The following is a 20,399-nucleotide window of genomic DNA, read 5'->3' on the forward strand; positions in this document are numbered from 1 at the left end:
TATCTATCTATCTATCTATCTATCTATCTATCTATCTATCATCTATCATCTATCTATCTATCATCTATCTATCATCTATCTATCTATCTATCTATCTATCTATCTATCTATCTATCTATCATCTATCTACCCATCCATCCACACATATTCATATCCTATTGGTTCTGTTTCTCTAGAGAACTCTGATTAACACAATCCTCTTTGAAGGAACACTTCAGACTGACCCTGAGGTTGGTTCGGGCATTGCTCCTGAATGCCTTTCCAATCCACCTTGGCTCTACACGTTCCATATCATTACCTAGACTCACCCACCCTGAGCCTGGCCAGCGATGGCACTCATGACCAAGGAGGGAATCAGAACCTTGAGTCTGTTTGTCTTGCTTCTGAGTCTGGAAAGTCTCCCTTCTCCTCACTGCTTCATAAATCCAACTTATCCTTTCAGGCTCTACTCCAGGACCCAGATTACATGAAACTTCCCCAACATCCTGGCCCTGAATAACCACTGTCTTCTGAATAATCTGGTGGTCAAGTGTGTTCCTTCTGTCAGGTTTTTTTTAAATGTCACATTCCCAGTGAGACCTTCCCTGATCACCATGTCTCCCACGCCCAGCCCTCCCTCTCCCCTTTCTCTGCTTTATTCTTCTCCATTGCATTTATCACGTTTTGCGTGCCACATATTTTATCTATTGTTCTGCTTAGTGCCTGCCTTCTGACCACTGGGCTGTAAGCTCCATGAAGGCAGAGATTTTTGTCTTTATTGGTCCACTGCTGTATCCTCAACACCTAGAATACTGCTCAGTACCTAGGAGGTAATTACAATCACTTATGCAGTGAATGCATACTATCTACTAATTTAATTTACATGCTCACACATCTTGTTTTACCAAGTAGGTAAGACTCAGAGCAAGGACTGTTATAGACCTCTTTGGCCCCTGGCACAGTACTCCCTACATAGTATATATCTGCTGTCGATGGAAAGAAAGGGAAATGATCTTAAATTGTGGCAGGAGCAATTTACATCAAATTCAGGTGAACATTTTCTGTGTGGGAGATTTGGACAGTTGGAAAACCTTTGGTGAATAGGAGTTCTTTATTTTTTTTAAGGTTGTATTTATTTATTTATTTATTTATTTGAGAGAGAGTAAGAGAGCAGGGGGAGGGGCAGAGGGAGGGGGAGAAGCAGACTCCCTGCTGAGCAGGGAGCCCAATGTGGGGCTTGATCCCAGGACCCTGGGATCATGACCTGAGCCAAAGGCAGACACTTAACCAACTGAGCCACACAGGCACCCCAGGAATTCTTTAAAGAGGACATAACTGGATGACTATAATCTTTTTTTTTTCATTTTTTATTGTTATGTTAATCCCCATATATTACATCATTAGTTTTAGATGTAGTGTTCCATGATTCATTGTGCATAACACCCAGTGCTCCATGCAGAACGTGCCCTCCTCAATACCCACCACCAGGCTAACCCATCCTCCCACCCCCCTCCCCTCTAGAACCCTCAGTTTGTTTTTCAGAGTCCATCGTCTCTCATGGTTCGTCTACCCCTCCGATTTCCCCCCCTTCATTCTTCCCCTCCTGCTACCTTCTTCTTTTTTTTTTTTTTCTTAACATATATTGCATTATTTTTTTCAGAGGTACAGATCTGAGATTCAACAGTCTTGCACAATTCACAGCGCTTATCAGAGCACATACCCTCCCCAGTGTCTATCACCCAGTCACCCCATCCCTCCCCCCCCACCCCCCACTCCAGCAACCCTCAGTTTGTTTCCTGAGATTAAGAATTCCTGGATGACTATAATCTTGTAATAGTTTCCTGTGAAGTCCTAGTCGGAAGGTCAAGAGATAGTTCAATAAAGTATAGGGTGAGGGAGTTATAGCACCTTCCTGAGAGATCATTAGGAACAGGTTAGAGGTCCATCTTACCAACCAGAGATGGGAAATAATAAGTTTCAGGGCAAGAGACAAGTGTAGGACAGATGCTTAGAAGCAGCAATGTGGCTTTTACTCTGGAAATAGCCCTGACCACTTTCACTCTGACATACAGCAAGGACATCAGATCTATTTTTTTCCAGCAGGCAACTGTGCCCACAGTTTAAAGTTTAAAAGGCACAAAACAGGGGTGCCTGGGTGACTCAGTCAGTTAAGTGACCAACTCTTGATTTTGGCTCAGGGTCATGATTTTAGGGTTGTGGAATTGAGCCCCGCATCGGGTTCCACACTCAGTGCGGAGTCTGCTTGAGATTCTCTCCCTCTCCCTCTGCCCCTTCCCCTCCCCCCCACGCTCATGCTCACGCACGCATGCTCGCTCTCTTTCTAAAATAAATAAATAAATCTTAAAAAAAATAAAAATAAAAGGCACAAAACATACAGAGTGCAAAATAAGGACCCTCCCTGTCCTTCAGGCTCCAGGTTCCTCTCCTTAGAGACAACCAGTGTGGCCAGTTTCTTGTGTATCTCAGGAGATTTTTATGCATATACATATGTGTTTCCTTTTCTTCCCTCACAGATGGCAACATACTACACACAGTTTTTCACTCTGCCTTTTTTCACCTTACAATATATTTTGGAGATGGTTTCATACAGCTACTCTGCATAAAAAAAGCTGCTTTATTCTTTCTAACAATTGCATGGTCCTCCACTAGTTGTGTACCTAAGTTAACTTAACCAGGGCTCTACTGATGGAGATTAGAGTTGTTCCAATGTTTGACATCATAAGCAATGCTGCCCTGAATAACTTCATCCATGTGCCATTCTGCACATGTATGAGGGTACCATGGGATAAATTCCCGGAAGTAGGATTGCTGGGCCGAAGGATACGTGCATTTTTAATTTTGCTAGAAATTTCCCGATTGCTTTTTGCACTTTTTTACACTCTCTGGTTTACACCAGGAGGTCTGGGGGAGCACACGGCATGGAAGAGAGATGATTATATGCAACAAGGCATGGGCAGCTGGTAATGCATCCCCAGCCTCCTAGTAGACAAAGAGAAACCCTTCTCCACCACCACCAGAAAATGAGGCTTTTCATGAGAAGGATCTACTTCAAAGAATGGGTTTATGGAGACTGCAGAACAGAGTTATCGATTTGAATTTGCCACTTTCCAGCTATGGATCCTTGGGCACGTTATTGAATCTGAGTCTCTGTTTCTGCACCTGCAAAATGCAACATTACCCTCTGAGGGCTAACATGAGAATGCTATGAGATGCTGCACACAAAGCCTGAGTATAATGCGTGGTCTCCAGTGAGTGCTCCGCAAGGGCGGGGCAGTCATGATCCTCTCCATTCCATGCCCTGGAAATTCTTCCTAACTTGATTTCTTTAAATCCAGCAAAGGGCAACCACAGCTAGGGGTGTCTGCAAGGTCACCGCTTATGCAAAAGTTTCATGAATTTACCTGCAAGCTCCTTGTAGAGACCATCCCCCTGGGATGAAGCAAGGGTCAGCATGGTGGCAATACTGCCCTTCACCTTCTCCGTGATTCCATTCTGTACAATAAAGCAGGGTCATTCTGTTAGGATGGCACAGCCCAAGGGAAAGGTTAGCTTATGAAAGGGACCCCACCTAATCCCCCAACCAGAGAGTGTACAGACTGGGGTTGCCAAAATCAAAGTCAATTCCAAGAGTGGGCCACCTTAGAGTACAGCGAATGGCTCGGGAGTCATCAGGGCAACATTTCTGGGGGATCCCACTTGTCTCAGCATCTCCTTTCCTGCCTATCAAGACTCATGTGGGATTGGACCTCTGGTGCTGACCAACTGAGTCAGGAGCTAAGGAGGCTTCATGGAGGTGGGGGAGAGAACAGCAATTGCAGAGATGGAAAAAGAGGAGAAGTGCTGGTCACTAGCCACCATCTTATTGTTCATTTAGTCACGAGATAGATGTTTATTGAGTACCTGCTTCGTGCAGCACACCACACTTGACCTTCCTGATTCTCCGTCTCAGCTGCCTGAGATACGCCTTCTTTCTGATTTCAGTCCTACAACCAATGAAAACCCTTTTCCCTCTTCTAACCATCTCTTGACTACCTTTGAAAAATACCTGACTCTTCCCTCTAGCCTGACACAGCCTCGTTTTAAGCGTGGATCTACTGACTCTTGCTTTTTTTCTTCAACACACCAGGCCAAGAACCCTAAGCTCTAGTCTCAGCTCTAGTTGTGAGCCTTGAGCTAGTAATGCAGGCCCTCAGCCCCCTTGTCCATAAGATCAGGGAATGGGGACGCTATGTGGCCTTGCCCAGTTTCAACTTCCTACACTTCTGTCATTTACGAAGCATTTGTACATAGTCAATGTACAAATCACTTTTTTTTTAGTGGAACTGTTTTTGGGGGGCTCCTTAAGGGCCAATTTCTATATACCCAATGGGGACTGGGTCCTATAGGGTTTGGCCAATTATCTGCAAGTATTTGCAGTATATATATATTGTATATATATATACTGCAGAGCAATATATATACACAAACATAGGTATACATCCACAAACACACACACACGTATTCATATATATAGCACCATTTTCCACACAGTGGAAATTGTTTAACAATCACATGATAGAAAAAAAACCAACACTCTCAATATTTAGATAACTATTATTCAGAAAATCTAATGAGTGAAGTAAGCAGAAGTTTACAGAATTCCAGTGCCCCCCACCAGAAAAAAACAATGGGACCGCCAAAACGAGAAGGAGCTGGAAAGGGGGTTTACAAACGAGATGCCTCTTAGCCTATTCCAAGAGAAATTATATGCTTCATATTGTGGAGAAAGGTATTTTCCAAAATTGCAGTGGGGCGGGGATGGAGGCACAGGGCTGAGCAGAAGCAGGTTGGAAACATTTCAGGAAGTAGGTTGGTTCAGAGGTGAATGGAAAAAACTAGCCAGGTTCCTTAGCTGCTTAGGAGAGGGCCAACTAAGTCCCAACCGAGGCAGAAGAATTTGGGAACACACGTGGCCATGAGGGACCAACAGTGGCTTGGACTAAAACAAAGAATTTTTATTACGTGGGAGGGTGGTGGTGTGGAAAGAGACCCAGAACTGAGACAAGATGGCCCAAGGGTCCTTGACAGATGCTTTAGGTTCCAGGAAATTGTTAGGAACTGTTTTCTGAGATAAACAGAATCCAACATAAATCTCTGCTAGGTGTCATAACTGACTGACCTCTAATAGTTTACTGGCATTTATTTATTGATTGATATTTTATGTAGACTAGACATTTCCCTCATTAAAAAAAGAAAATTCTGTCTAGAGATTATGCTATCGTTGGAGACCCTGGAGCCAGGTTATCTAGTCCCAAATCCTAGCGCTGCAACTTCGTAGCTCTGGGGCCTGTTGCTACACCTCTCTCTCTGCCTCAGTTTTCTTATCTGTAAAATGAGAACAACAATAGTCCCTACCTCACAGGCTTGCTGGGGGAGTTAAATGAGCTAATGTATGTCAAGAGCTTGGCACCCCCATCTGGCTATCACAGTGGTTCTACTGATGACCCAGTAAAGAGGAAAGATGTGAGAGAGAGGCGGAGGGGCTGCATTCCTGAAGTCACAGCCCCGTAAAGACCCCGACACCAGCATGCGGGGGCAGTGAAGGGACAAGCCCAGTGACAGTTGGCCTTCTCTCCTGGCCATGGCCATGGGCTGGGCCCCCTCTGCAGAAGGCATCGGCTCTACATGGGCCCCAGTGACTACTACTTCTCCCATCTTCTGTACCCGCTTCTTTGGCTCCCCCAGGGGGCCCAGACTCCGGATGTAGCGTACCTTCAGTTGCTGAAATTGGTGCTGCATCCTTTCTTGAGCCCTTTCAAACATGCCCTCGTCGACCTGCCGGTCCACGCCTCTTCTGATGACATCTTTCATTCTCTCACACGCTTTTTTGCCAGCGATCTGAGCTGCCTCTGGCAAAAATGATAGCCGCGGTCACACCACAGTAAGGACTTGCTTAGACATCTTTCGCATCAGAAAGAAAAGCAAGCAAACAAAAAATATATATACACAAACATAGGTATACATCCACAAACACACACACACGTATTCATATATATAGCACCATTTTCCACACAGTGGAAATTGTTTAATAATCACACGATAGAAAAAAAACCAACACTCTCAATATTTAGATAACTATTATTCAGAAAATCTAATGAGTGAAGTAAGCAGAAGTTTACAGAATTCCAGTGCCCCCCACCAGAAAAAAACAATGGGACCGCCAAAACGAGAAGGAGCTGGAAAGGGGGTTTACAAATAATTAAAGGGAATAAGAATGAGAATTGGATAAGGGATTTTGTAGTTTAATTAGCTGAGATGCAGCAAGGAGAGGAGAAGCAAGACGAATAGATAAAGAAAGGGTGGACAGAAAGCACTGGAAACACACAGATAAAAAATGACTCACAGATCACTTCTCCCCCCACCCTTGAAATTACTTGGTTTTCAATTTGTGGAGTAAGAGTCTGAGAGGGACTTAGGATACAGGAGGACAAATACTCTGAGGGGAAAGCAGAAGAAAAGGATGCCGAAGAAAAAGCTGACCGGAAAGACTCCAGAAGGAGTGGACAGGTTGCCCTCCGGAGCCCCCACCTTCATAACAGGGCTTCAGGTCATTCTGGACAGAGGTGGTGAGAGACTCATAGATCCTCCTCTTCTTTCTGAGGATGTAATCCTCCAGGCCTCCCAGGATGGCGCTTATCTGCAAATCCACATTAACAAAAGGCCATTTGTGCCAATTCCTTTGATAGAAGCGGGGAACACCTGCTGTTCCCGTGTGTGGTCACCATTTCCTTCTGCCTTATATTATGCTCGGCTGTCCACATGTCATTTCCTCAACTAGGCTGTGAGCTTCTCATAGGCAGGAACTTTGTCTTAAGGGGGGAGGCACAGGACTCTTCTCTAGTGTTGCCATATAATTCGGGCTGGGCCTGTGCCATGGGATGAATACCTGTGTCCCCCAAAATTCATATATTAAAATCCTAATCCCCAACGTGATGGCATTAGGAAGTGGGGCCTTTGGGATGTTATTAAGTCATGAGGAGGGAGCCCCCAGGCTCTCTTTACAGAAGAGATTCTAGCAAATTCCTTTGCCCCTTCCACCATATGATTTGACAGTAAAAAGACAGTCATCTATGAACTGGGAAGGGGACGCTCACCAGACACCAAATCTGCCTGTACCTTGACCTTGCACCTCCAGTCGCCTACGAGGAATACGGGTTGTTTATAACCTGCCTCGTTTATGGTGTTTTGTTACAACAGCCTGAACAGACTAAGCCTACAGGAAAATGGCTCACAGACAAGAATCTTGACTACTCAAAAATTAAAAATGATCTGCAAAAAATGACACATCTTTAAGCTTCACTGCTTTAGATAATACTTCATAGTATTGGCAAAAATGATAGGTTAGTGAAAGTGTTACAAGCACATTCAGACATTTGTACATCTCAGGATTCTTTGAAGATTCTTCCTAGGCACCGAGTCTCCTTCCAACCTCAGCACTTCCTGCCTCCCGTGGCACGGAGCCGGCCAGGGGTCCCACCCCCCACACCCCACACCCCCATGGCAGTCTCAGGGCCGCTCCTCTCCGCCCCCTCCCCCCGCCATCCCACCGTGCTTTGTGTCCCGGAGTACCTACTGTGAGACATGCCCAGACCTGGACACTCCAGGGGCACAAGGGGGGTGAGACCCATAACACCTCCAAACTCATGCTGGGAAGAAAGCTACTGCCCAACCTCACTGCCCTCTCTCCCCTTTACAACCATCTCACCTCCTGGATCAGGAAACTTTTTTTGTAGCTATCATATTTCCAGCCATTTCTTACTCCAATTTCCATCATTTTCTCCTGCAGAGAGTCCTTAAAAGCTTCTATGTGAGGCAGCAAAGTGGAGCCAGTGGGCTTTCCAGTCCTATAGAAGAAACAAAATAAAATGTTGAGACAACAGCGGCTACTGTGGGGCTAAAACGAAGAAGGAACTAGCTGGTCCCCCTTTTATTCGCTTTTAAGCCAGGGGGAGGAGAACCAACAGTTAATCCAATTCCTATCATGGGCCAGGCACTGTGCTGTGCCAGGTCCTGGACATCAAAACCTATGAAACCAGTCTAGTGATGCCCATTTTACAGACAAGAAAACTGAGGTTCAGAGAGGGTTGCTGATGGGTGCACAGCCACACAGCTAGTAAGTGGCAGAGCCAGGCTTTGGACACTGATCTGTTCAACCTCAAAAGTCAGTCTCCCCACGCCAGGGGGTTGCCACTTGAAAGGGTGAGACTTGAACTACATCTTAAAAGATGGGAAAGTTTTGGGGAAGCAAAAAGGAGGAGGAGTTATTCCCCGTGGGGACAACATAGTTAACAAAATTTCAGAACCTCCCAACAGTAAGAAGCAGCAGGTTATAGAGGAGACGGCATAGGTTTGAGATCTTGGCTCTCTACCTGTGAGCTGAGTGACACTGGAAAAGCTGCATCCAGTCCTCTGAATCTCAGCTTGTCCCCTTGTAAATAGAAGCTACTTCAGAGGGTTATTGAGAGGATCTGATGAGATCATGCATGCACAGTGCTTAGCACAGCTCCTGACACATCTCAGTTGCTCCCTGCTACCTCCAGGCTGGCTGGAGATGGAGGCTGGCACTGAGAAACAGGATGGGGAGAGAATGGGAAGGCCACTTGGAGGCAGGTGGAATGTCTTGAATTGCATTCTTTTTTCTTAAGATTTTATTTGTTTATTTGAGAGACAGAGAGAGAGAGAGCTGGTGGAGGGGCAGAAAGAGAGAGAATCCCAAGCAGACTCCCTGCTGAGCATGGAGCCCAACGTGGGGCTGGATCCCACGACCCTGAGATCACAACCTGAGCTAAAATCAAGAGTCCAGACGTGTAACCAACTGAGCCACCCAGACGCCCCTTGAATGCCATTCTAAGGAATTTGGAGTTTATGCTATAGACTTGTAAACAGGGGTAGAGTAGATGGAATGGCATGATCCCAAAGGAGTTTAAAGAAAGATGGGGGCAGGGCAGGGGAACACTGAGTAAGAATCTAGCAAAGGTAGAACTGTTCAAGCAGCAGCAGGTGGCGAAATGCCAGAGGCAAAAGAGGGGGCCTGGGGGTAGGCTCCTGCACTGGGGGATGAGGAGAGTCTGCTTCTGTTGATTGAGAAAAGGACTAAAGGTCAAGGAAGGAAGGAGGCACCGTGAAGCTCACACAGCTAGTAAGTGAGTGAGCACGCAGTATATCAAAAACAAACACAAAGTCATGGGTCAGCCTCTTTGCCTTTTTGCATTCAGGAAAATTTATAAAGCCCATGTGTTTGCTTAACTCCACACTCTCCAACCAAAATAACCTGCCCAGGGCTCTGAGCCACAAGAAAATGTATCCCTTGCTGTATGTATGAGATATTTGAAAAATACTGGAAATCACAATATTAGTCTGAAAGCAACATCTCCAGCTGCACTCCAGGTCACCGTGAGGAATTAAGTAAACCAAACCAAGAAGGCTTTTGTGTTTTGCCAGAGACTAAGCTTTCCTCCTCAAGTTGCAAGCTACTCTTTACACTTCCAGATCCAAAGTACAAATTCTTCTAGAGATGAGACTCGGGCCCAATGCTCTTCAGTTGTTTGTTCACGAAGGAGCAAGAGAAAGAATCCTTTACCTAAAAATGCCTCCAAAAATGGGATCGATCTGGTCATAGATGGGCTGAGTGATGGCTTCGTTCAGATCTATTCTTGCGAGGGTCCGGGAGGCATAGATGCCATTCTTCAGGCAAACAGCTTTCAGAGTCTGGTGAAAGCCCTGGTTTCCTCTACTCCTCTAGGTATTAAACAATAAGATAGTAGAGTTAGTACATTACTCTAGTTAGTACACGTTAACTAGAGTGTCACGGGATCAGAATCAGATTGCCTTTGGCCAAAGCCTATGACCAAGGATCACAGGGAAGAGGAGGGACGACATGATCTTTTAACATCTGCTTAAGCTGGACAGAGGGCACAGTGGTCATGCCTCAAGCTCCAGAGAAGCCTGTGCTTTTGATCACGATCTCCTCGTACAGCTTATAATTGTCTGTTTACTTATTGCGCTTCTCTGCCTGAACAGCAGCTTGTTGGAAGCAGGCACGGTGTCTTACCCATCCTGATGTTCTCACCATCTGGTGTATTTGTTAAAGGAGCAATTTTTAAATGAAAATGTGCTATGACCCTACTGGGGTGTAGGTTTCAAATTTTCCAAGCAAGCCTGAAGTTGTTTTTTAATACTTTTTGTTACATGTCTAATGAAATGTAATTTGATTTGTACATCTTCATAATACTTCTTTCCCAGAGAAATAAATTCACAAATCAGAGGCAAAAAAATACTTTGAAGCGAGAGCCACAGAGACATTGATAAATCTTACCCGGATGGCGATCCTTAGTAAAGAGAATAAAAATATATAGGCACTGACCAAAATTTCAGTAGAGGTTCTTGTGATCAATGATATATGCTTTAAGGAACTCTGTTTCAAATGCAAGGCTGTGTTGTAAGATATGATTGGCATCATACCATATATGTTTTAATATTCTGTCCTTTTCACTTAATATTATAACATGGGCATTTCCTCAATTCATTGCAAATACTTTCAAAAATTATTTCAATATCCACAAAATATAATATCAAGTGGATATAACCTAATTCATGTCACCACTCTCTTATTATTACACATTTTAGGTTATTTTGCTATGTTACATAATGATAAGATGTCAGCATATAAATGTTTGCCCAAATTTCTGATCATAGAGGAAAGTGGCCTATCAAAGACACCTTAGACATGTTTGTAGTCACCGAGAAAAATGCCATTACAGAACTGATGAGACAGGAGAATTCATGGGAAAATTTGTGAAGGCCTGGAGATGGCTGAACTGCTCCTTCCTTTCATGGAGACCAAAGGAATGGTCTCCATTTTGTGTCTTCACCTTCGCAGAACGCACTTACTCACTTTTGGTGATCTGGGGTCTTTTAGCATCATAAAGAAGCCGTTCTCCCCCTGAGTGACTTACTTATCTATTGCTATGAAACAAATTACCTCAAACCTAATGGCTTAAAACAACAAAAAACATTTATTGAATACCGCTCACTAGTGTTGTGGGTCAGGAATTCAGATATGGCTTGGCCGCTGTTTCGCGGTTCACAAGATAGCCAGGCTGTGCGTCTAAGATTAAAAGGCAGAGAAGAGACGAGTGCATGAGTCAAGGTCACCGAGAACAGACAATCTGCACACTAGGCTCAGGTGGTACAGCGTTTACTGACAGCAAGAGGAGAAAAAATGTGCACAAGATCCAGCCTTTGCAATGCATGGGTCCCCTACGGCCAGCAGACCCACACCACAGCTACTGCGGATGACGCTCCTGCACACATCCCACATTGTGTGCAGTACAAGGACCCGGGATCTGAAATACAGAAAACTGGGAGCTTGCCTAAGGGCCTTGGACGCCTATGCTAAGCAGAACAAAGAAGTACTCACTGAGCATAAAGCAGAGAACAATATTCCCAAGCAAGGCGATAAGCCCAGCACAGGCTGAGGGCTCTTTTATCTCTCGGTAAGGAAGTGTTCCAGGCCCAAAACCCACTTTTATGTGGCCAAGTTATGTTTGTGTGTGCGGGGGGGGGTGGGTGTCGAAAGACTTCATGCCCGGGCTGACCTTTCCCGACAGCTGGCCAGTGCTGGCTCGGGGCTCCGCCGTGAGTCTCCATCAGACGTTGGCTGGGGTTACAGTCACCTGAATGGGGCTGGAGGTTCTGCTCCCAAGGAGGCTCACTATGGAGCTGGCAAGGTAATGCTGGCTATTTGTGGACCAAGCTTCACTACTTTTATGGGGATTGACAAATTTTAAACTACATGACTGGTTGGCAATTACAAGTAGCTGCAATAGTTTGCAGAGCACAGTTGGGGAGGTGCAATAGGCAAGCGTAGGGGTTGGGCATCCAGGCTCTGAAGACAGGCCTATGGTAGATGTGGATCCCATATGTGGCCACGGAAAGCTGTTCAGCCACTGTAAGGCTGTAAAATTAAAATAATAATAAGAGTGGTTACCACCCAGAATTGCTATAAGGACTGAATCAGGTAATGTACAGTATCTGGCACCAGAGTAAGCATTTTATCCACGTTTGCTGAATGCATGAGTGAATGCATGTGACATACTATATTCATGGACACTCAGCCACCCCCCCCCTCCGCCCAGCCATGTGGAAGGCACTCCACCTCTCATTCTCCTGTGTCAAAATTCTAACAGTCCTCTCCAGTGACCCCAGAATCATTCCCACTTCTATACTCTTTTAGCCCATGGAAATGTAGAGCTCCGTTACACACCACCTTCTCACTGCTAACATTCTAACTTCCCAACTCATATTACAACAATGCTAACAACATGCAATCTATGCACTACTCCCAGCTCTAGAGACTTCTGTATCATCCTTGTCCCGTGAGCAGTGTTGTTCATCATTCCTTACTCTTAACAGGTGTCATGGAGTGACCTGTATCCCTCTGACTTGACATGTTAAAGCTCTGAGCCCCGGTGTGACTATATTTGGAGATAGGGCCTTTAGGGAGGTAATTAGGGTTAAACGAGGGCATAAGGGTAGGTCCTAAGCCTATTGGACTGGTGTCCTTATAAGAAGAGAGAGAGAGATGCCAGGGATGCACACACAGAAAAAAGACTGTGGGAGGACACAGCTAGAAGGTGGCCATGTGCAAGCCAGAAAGAGAAGCCCCAGGAGAAACCAACCTTGTACTGCCTTGATCTTGGGCTTCTAACCTTCACAACTGTGAGAATAAATGTCTGCCCTTTAAACCACCTGGTCAATGGTATTTTATGTTATAGCAGCCCTAGCAAATGGATACGAGAAGCCTCTTTTTTCACCCCTTAGCCTTAGATAAATACAGCCTGGCACTTACATCTTTATCCTTCAGCTACCTCATATAAGTAATTAAGAGATAAAACAACAATTTGCAGGCCCCTTGAGAGGTTACAAGATGTTTCCTTATTATGTAATCTAATTGGCATTTCTATCAACCCTAAGATAGGTGGGGTGAGTATTTAGCATCCCATTTTACAGAGGAAAACACCCACAATCTTAAATGGGTTGAAGGTCTCACCCGGGGCTATGCTGTACATGATGGGTAGAGCTGGCACTCAAAACAAGACCCTCAGTTCTCTCCTGGGTCCTCGCGATGCACAATCGGACAGTTCCCTGTATGGGCTTTCCTGTATACAATTTTCACTCTCTCCTACTCTCGTTTAGCTCTTTATTTCCTTCAAAAGCCATGAAATAGTGCAAAAAGAGCATGGAGATAAGGCAGATGTCACCAAATATCACAGGTCCTCCCTGGAGAGGGTCACTCACCACCAGGCATGCCCCAAGGATCCGTCGGTAGGAAGTCCTGGCATTTTGGACTCCTTCTTGCAGAGGCTGCTCTATGTGGGCAAAGCACTGGTCAATGGCCTTCTCCAGCAGCTGTATCTTCTCTTCCACAAATCTCCGCAGTCCACTCATGTGCAAGTATTCGTTCTAGGGACAAGGGCCATAAGAAGCATGAGGCCACCCCCTCCCTAAGGGCACTCTCTCTTCAAATTTTGCTTCCTTTATGCTTGTCCACTAACACAAGATTTGGCTTGAGCTAATCACCCTCAGTTGACTTCTTTTGTCCCAGTAAAGCATCCCTCAATGGACAGACCTCCTTAAGCTTTGTGGGTTGGAGAGCACAATATATATATGCCTCCTGCAACTTACTTTAGGTGTCTAATCCATTAGGCTATTTGAGGGAATAACTACTCAAATAAAAATCCAAATGCTGTTAAAACATGTTTTTTCAATGACATCTGATTCCACAAACATTAGTAGGCTTTGTGCACAACACAGTTTTTGAGAATCTAGTTTCTCAAACTTTAACATGTGTATAAGTCACCGGGAGAGTTTGTTCAAATCTGAGGACCTGAGATTCTACAATTCTAGCAAGCCCCCAGGTGATGCTGATCTTCTGGGCCCTGGACCACACTTTGAAGAACAAAGCTACAGGACGCAATAATAAAGACATGGTCCTTTCTTCAAAGGAGAATACAATCTAGTCGAAGAGGAAAAGATCTACTCAATTAATACAAGGGAGAGACAGCCTTGACCTCTAGATTTCAAACTGGGAACTCTGTAGTGTTATTCCGTGTGTGAGAATCTTGAGAATCACAATGCCTACAGCAGATGGAAGCCACACTACTTAGCTCAGCACTTAAGGGCTCCTCACAGCAAGGACTCAGCCAACTTCTCCAGCACCACCAGCTCTTTGCCCAAAATGTCATCCCATCCCAGGGTAGCTGCTCCTGAACTTGCTACCATTCTCCAAATGTGTCATCCCTTTTGTACCCCATGCCTTTACACATGCTTCCCATCCTTCCAGACAAAGCTCAAAAGCCACTCCCCATGTGATGCCTCCCCTGACCCCACTGGGTGGAATTGGGGCTCTCTTTCCTGTGCTTACACTGAATCTTGTACATCCCTGCATTACAGCCCTCCTCCTGCTGTGCTATGTCTGTCTCATTCCATATCTCCTTCCCTGGACTAGGAACTTGCTGAAGGATCTGCAGACTGTGTTATCCATGTTTGTTTATTCCAAGGCATGGCACAGAGTGTGCAGTTGATAAACATTTTGGAGTGAATTAAGGCCACAGAGAAATTGCTAGATAATGTGGGGTTTTAAATTCTATTCCAAATTTGATGACGGAAATCGCTCTCAAATTGATGTGTGACCTTACACAAACGACTTAGATCTTTTCTAGATCTTGACAGCATTGAAGTGAATGAAGCTGAATCTTCCTGAAAACAGCCTCAAACTCCCATACTTCTCGAGACTTAGAATACATAAGTTTTAGAGTTTATGGAGACTATTCCATGGATTCTCATAGTTTTTCACTGGTAAGAATTCTATAAGTCATACTTTTCTTTCAGAGTGCCCTCTGGATTCTTTTGAGTTTGTGGTGTTACTGGTGATCAAAAGGAAATAAGAAAGATGTCACCAACAGAAACTCTATGGGCAAGATTCTCACAAAGTCTCATACTCAACAAATCGTTGTTAAATAAACAAAAGAATGATAAGAAAGGGCAGGTCTGGGAATAAAAGAACAGTAAGAAGGGGAAAGGCTTACATCTCCTACGAATAAATGCAGGGCTCATTTGACATTAAGATGTCATAATCAGCTTCCTACTGATTCATAAAAAGAATGACTAGATCCCTGTTCATTTAGAATCAATAACTACCCAGTCTATGGCCATACCACCCTGAACGCGCCTGATCTCGTCTGATCTCGGAAGCTAAGCAGGGTTGGGCCTGGTTAGTACTTGGATGGGAGAATAACTACCCAGACTCTATTTTTTTTTTTTTTTTTGGTTTGAATCATAATCTTAAAAAATGATCAATCACCACATTTTTTCAGAATGCAAAGGAACTGACAAAACTCTTGCCTTCCAACTTCCCATCAATGAACTAAGACTGAGACCAATATCTGAGGCCAAAGGGTTTTGAGGAAAAGTGCTGGCTGACGCCCATGTGAAGGGCTACCCCAAAAGTGCTAACCAGCACACTCCTCTGTGTTTTCTGTCGCCTACAGCCTGGCCCTGAGGATGGCACAGAGTCCCTCCACGGGCTGCCCCTCCCCCTTAGCCGAGAAGAGCACTGGGCAGGCACTTCTCTGATTGCAAAATGCCTTGTCCTTGTGTTTGTAAAACCAACCAACCACACACAGCACCACATCTGATTTGTTTTCCATTAGCACTTCCAAAAGCAATCTTTTGCTGGGCAGAGAGGCAATTTTCACCCTGAAGAACATTTTCGGGAAGTTAGAAGGTCAAATGCTTCCCTGGTATTTCAGAGGACAGTTAAGTTAGAAAATCTCAAGATTCCAGCTTGTTGCTGTTGTTTTTGGTTTTCCCTCAAAGAACTAGGCCAAAACAAGGCATAAGAAATATGATAAAAAAGACAGGGAACCTTGGTCTGTATGTCACTTTTATATAGAATTTTTTAAATGCAGACATTTGACCAAAACTGCAAAGACCGTCAACAGTTGGCATTACTTACTTTTCACATTGAAGTCAGGTCTCCATTATTTGCCTCCCCTGGCCATGCCATAGGGCCAGCCCAGGGGTACCTTCCCACAGTCTCAGAACCAGCCCCTTGACCCCTCAGGGAGCCCTACTGGTTCACTTTCTTTGCCCCTTCCTTGTTCGGCATAACAAAAAGTTGGACAATCTGGTGGGGCAAATCTGATGGTTGATAGCAAGTATGGAAATAAACACCAGCCAGATGAGAACAGGCGAAGGCTCTTTATCCAGAGCTTGCTAGAGCAAGAGAGTCAGCCACCATCACTTGTGTTTGGCAGAGATTCAAAGGCAGGCGGAGGAGTGGGAAGGCTCCAGGCATGCCCCCATCAGAGGCCACTGGCATAGGGGAGCTGTGGGTGGGCTAATTAGAAGCGGGGATCCTATGTGATTCATTAGGGTGCATTAGTAGCCCATTTGGGTCTGATTGTTACAGACATCATTGCTTAGCTTCTTGGATTGTTCCTAGAGATGGCAGTCTGACTCCCTATGAATGTAACTTACAGCAGGCTGCCCTCCTGCACTGTTTGTTGTAGATAAGAGGTTGGTTTCCTAGGCAGGTTGCTGCAGGCTGTTTTATTTTATTTTATTTATTTATTTATTTTTTTAAATTTTTTAAATTTATTTATTTGACAGAGAGAGACACAGCAAAAGAGGGAACACAAGCAGGGGGAGAGGGAGAGGGAGAAGCAGACTCGCAGCTGAGCAGGGAGCCCAATGCGGGGCTCGATCCCAGGACCCTGGGATCATGACCTGAGCCGAAGGCAGACACTTAACGACTGAGCCACCCAGGCGCCCCTGCAGGCTGTTTTAATATATGATTGCCTGATTGTATATTCAAATGCAATTCAAATGCAAATGACTCACAGAGAAGCAGTATAGTTGGTGATTGATTGAAATGACAGATTTTTTTTTTCGAAAACTCTCCCCTGCCTCTAATTTAGCAGCCAACCCATCTTATTTTAGAGTAAAAAAATAAATCATCCTGGGGTGCCTGGGTGGCTCAGATGGTTAAGCGTCTGCCTTCAGCTCAGGTCATGATCCCAGGGTCCTGGGATCGAGCCCTACATCGGGCTCCTGGCTCAGGGGCAGGGAACCTGTTTCTCCCTCTCCCTCTGCCTCTCCCCTTGCTCATGCTTTCTCTCTCTCTCTGTATCTCTGTGTCTCAAATGAATAAATAAAATCTTTAAATAAATAAATAAATAAATAAATAAATCATCCATCAAAGAGATAAATTTGTCCATTCCTATGAAAAGGGTATTTGGAACTGGTCATTCGGAAGGCCAGCATTCAAGATCGTGAAGATATATATCTAAACTCTTTGCTGAATGTCCCTGCTAGCTCCCTTCCTCTCTCACATTATTGTACTAGGCTGCTCTGAGTTTGAGATTCTGATAGCACCAGGGCATAAAGGAAATCCATAGACAGATGAAATTTTTTGGACTGTATGCCTAACCATGCCTCTGTAGGATAACCAAGAATTGTTGGTATTCTACGAGGGTGAAACAAATCAATTCTGTTATTGCTTAAACACATTCCATCTTATTCAAGGTCCCAGGAGAGGTGAAAGTAGCTGCTGATCGTTTCTACATTTTCCTCTCAACCCCTCTGTCAGGCAAAATATTATTCCTTTCTTTTTTACTCAAATGTCACCATTGTAACCCTCAAATTATCTCTGTCTTCTTTAGATATTCTGAGCTTACTATCTTCCTTTGATATGAAAAGAAAAAATATTGTAAGTTATTTTCCAAACTTGGTAAAGGGAATGTTCTGCCCAGGCTGGGAGGCAGAGCACACACATAAGTATCTCCCATACCGGCAGGTTTTCCGTGCAGTTGAAACTGTCTGTGAGGAGCAATAAACCAAAGGCTTCAGTCACATACTTGGTCACCATCCTCCTCTTCTTGTCCAGGAGTCTTTTCCTGATATAGCCTCTTAACCTGGGGATTTCTGGAATTCACAGGCAGCACAATTTTAAAAGGCCAGAGTTCACAGCAAAGAGAATTCACAAAAATGAACAGATCGGAATGGCAGTCTGAATTAGCTACAGCTGAGGTCCTACATGGGCTGACTGCCCACTATACCAACTTTTCTAGGGGATGTTTTTTTCCATGTCTAGGATCAACAATAATGAATGGGCAAGTCAGCAATGATGAATATTAATTTTATTTAGTGGTACAAGTCCAACTAAGTAGAAAAGTGCAGGCTGGTTAGAAACATTGGTGCTTCCCTCGGGACTGCTACTTACAAAGAGTTGAACAAAAGGCGCTCACAATCCCAGAGTCTCAGCTCTTCCGTCCCCCTAGATTTTCCATGAGAATTTCTGCTGAATGGGATTTTGGATTAGAAATTCCTCTTAGTCCTAACCTTTTGTTGGTCAGAAGATAACAGGTGTCATCCTACTTTTCTCCTTGTTATTCCCATAAGCGGAAATTCTTCTGTATCATTCCTTGCGTATGCCATGCTGATTATTTCTTTTATATCCTTGTTCAAGAAGTTCCCCCATTTCTAGGAACACTTTACACCTTCTGGCCCTTCACCTCCTCTCCCACGCAGACACATCAGGTAAAATGCATGCCCGTCTTAAGCCATTTTAAGCTTGGATCAAAGTCAAGCTCAGAGCCTGCCTGCCCGCCCACGTCACACTGAGTGCTCCAGTCACACAGACCTCTAGGTTCTCTGGGCTTCTATTGTATTCACAGCACCATTTAACTAAGCCTTATTTGTACCTTGATTTTTACACATGCCTTAGTACTAGCTCCTCATCTAGATTTTAAGTTCTGTGAAGAAAGGGGTCATGTCTTCTGCTTTTTCCTCCTCAGAGACAAAGCATACAATAGATGCCGGGTAAACACGTCTAATACTTGTAGCAGGGTGAGTGATGAATTACAAGCCAAATACTTAGGAAATGACAACCCAATCTCTGACCTCTACCAACTCTTGGTAAAATTTGGATGAAAGAGAAACTGTGGTCTCAGGCGCCACAACAATGCAGAGAGAAAAACAGATACATCGGCTAACAGGTATAGAAACTGCGACAAGCTGGAAATGACACACAGAAAATTCTAGAGAGGTAATTCAATGTGCCGAGCTTCATCTTGAGAATTCTAGTGACTGAGATAAAAAATATATATAAATTACCAGTTTCCTCCTCAGTGAGGAGAGCCTGCTGCCAGTACTCCTGGGTGCTGACTGTGTACACCAGATCGGAAGCCTCCAGAACCTTGGAGTCAGCAGGCAGTTTGCTCTGAAGTGAGAGAGACACACAGGGAACAGAATAATTCAAACATGGTGAAGCAAACAACGCGCAGGCCTTATAAGAACCTTCAGCAAGCTTCCGCTCACTCACTTTCAACCCGGCAAGAGCCCCTTAAAGAACACAGCACACCTGTACATCAGGTGTTCCCATCTGTCCACACCTCACAAGGATGGACATTGTAAGAAAACCGCTGCATAGAAACTATTCTCTTGGGAGTTAAGAATAGCAATTCTAGAAGGAAATGTGTAGAGAAAATAGTTCAGAGTGTACGGAAATGTTCAGAGAGAGGAAAAGTACCGGGATGCTTTATGGAAAAAACACATAAAAAGCCCAACTCCGGCAAAGGCGGCAACGGGCTAGAGCCAGCTGCACCTGTTCCTAAGAGCCCATTCACAGCTCTCCCCGGCTCCGCCCTTAGTGACATCACCCTGGTAGCTTGAACTTGGCAATGGTGGGAGTATTACACCTTGGGAATCAGCAAATGCTAGAAATCAGGGCTTTTTTTGTTTGTTTCTTTTCTTTTTAAACAGAGGGCTGGTTGTTAAATATTTACCTACGCCACACAACACGGGGCAAAGGTGCTGTGAAAATACAAGTTTCTTAGCTGGGTGCTTAGTGAGTAATCAGACACATTTAAAAGCAGAGCGACATTTAAGTAAATCATGGTTTTAAATGTCAAGGACTTAAGAATGTGAGGAAATCTTTTTTATGATTAGAAAAATCATGATCACAGAGAAGTCACACTGGGATTAGACACAAATATTGTTCCATAATCTTTCATTATTCTCACTTAAAAGAAAAGAAGGGGTGCCTGGGTGGCTCAGTCAGTTAAGCGTCCTACTCTTGGTTTCAGCTCAGGTTGTCATCACAGGTCGTGAGATCGAGCCCCGCATCGGGCTCTATGCTGAGCACAGAATCTGCTAAAGTTTCTCTCTCCCTCTCCCTCTGCCCCTCCCCGCCTCTCTTTCTCTCTCTCAAATGAATAAATCTAAAAAAGAAAGAAAGAAGAAAGAAAGAAAGAAAGAAAGAAAGAAAGAAAGAAAGAAAGAAAGAAAGAAAGAAA

The 20,399-nt window shown here is 44.5% G+C and overlaps 1 protein-coding gene across 1 annotated transcript in view; it reads right to left on the reverse strand.

Annotated features, from left to right (window-relative positions):
* NUGGC (nuclear GTPase, germinal center associated) overlaps nucleotides 1–20,399 on the reverse strand; it is a 45,776-nt gene that overhangs the window by 1,069 nt on the left and 24,308 nt on the right. The window contains exons 10-17 of the mRNA XM_044912808.1: nucleotides 19,219–19,324; nucleotides 17,894–18,027; nucleotides 13,339–13,503; nucleotides 9,620–9,777; nucleotides 7,745–7,883; nucleotides 6,568–6,676; nucleotides 5,752–5,888; nucleotides 3,402–3,492 (exon numbers count right to left, since the gene is read on the reverse strand). Of these exons, the coding sequence (XP_044768743.1) occupies nucleotides 3,402–3,492; nucleotides 5,752–5,888; nucleotides 6,568–6,676; nucleotides 7,745–7,883; nucleotides 9,620–9,777; nucleotides 13,339–13,503; nucleotides 17,894–18,027; nucleotides 19,219–19,324 (1,039 nt within the window). The remainder of the gene's footprint in view (nucleotides 1–3,401; nucleotides 3,493–5,751; nucleotides 5,889–6,567; nucleotides 6,677–7,744; nucleotides 7,884–9,619; nucleotides 9,778–13,338; nucleotides 13,504–17,893; nucleotides 18,028–19,218; nucleotides 19,325–20,399) is intronic.

This window comes from Neomonachus schauinslandi, chromosome 2 (assembly GCF_002201575.2).
Source record: "Neomonachus schauinslandi chromosome 2, ASM220157v2, whole genome shotgun sequence".
Classification (NCBI taxonomy): Eukaryota; Metazoa; Chordata; class Mammalia; order Carnivora; family Phocidae; genus Neomonachus; species Neomonachus schauinslandi.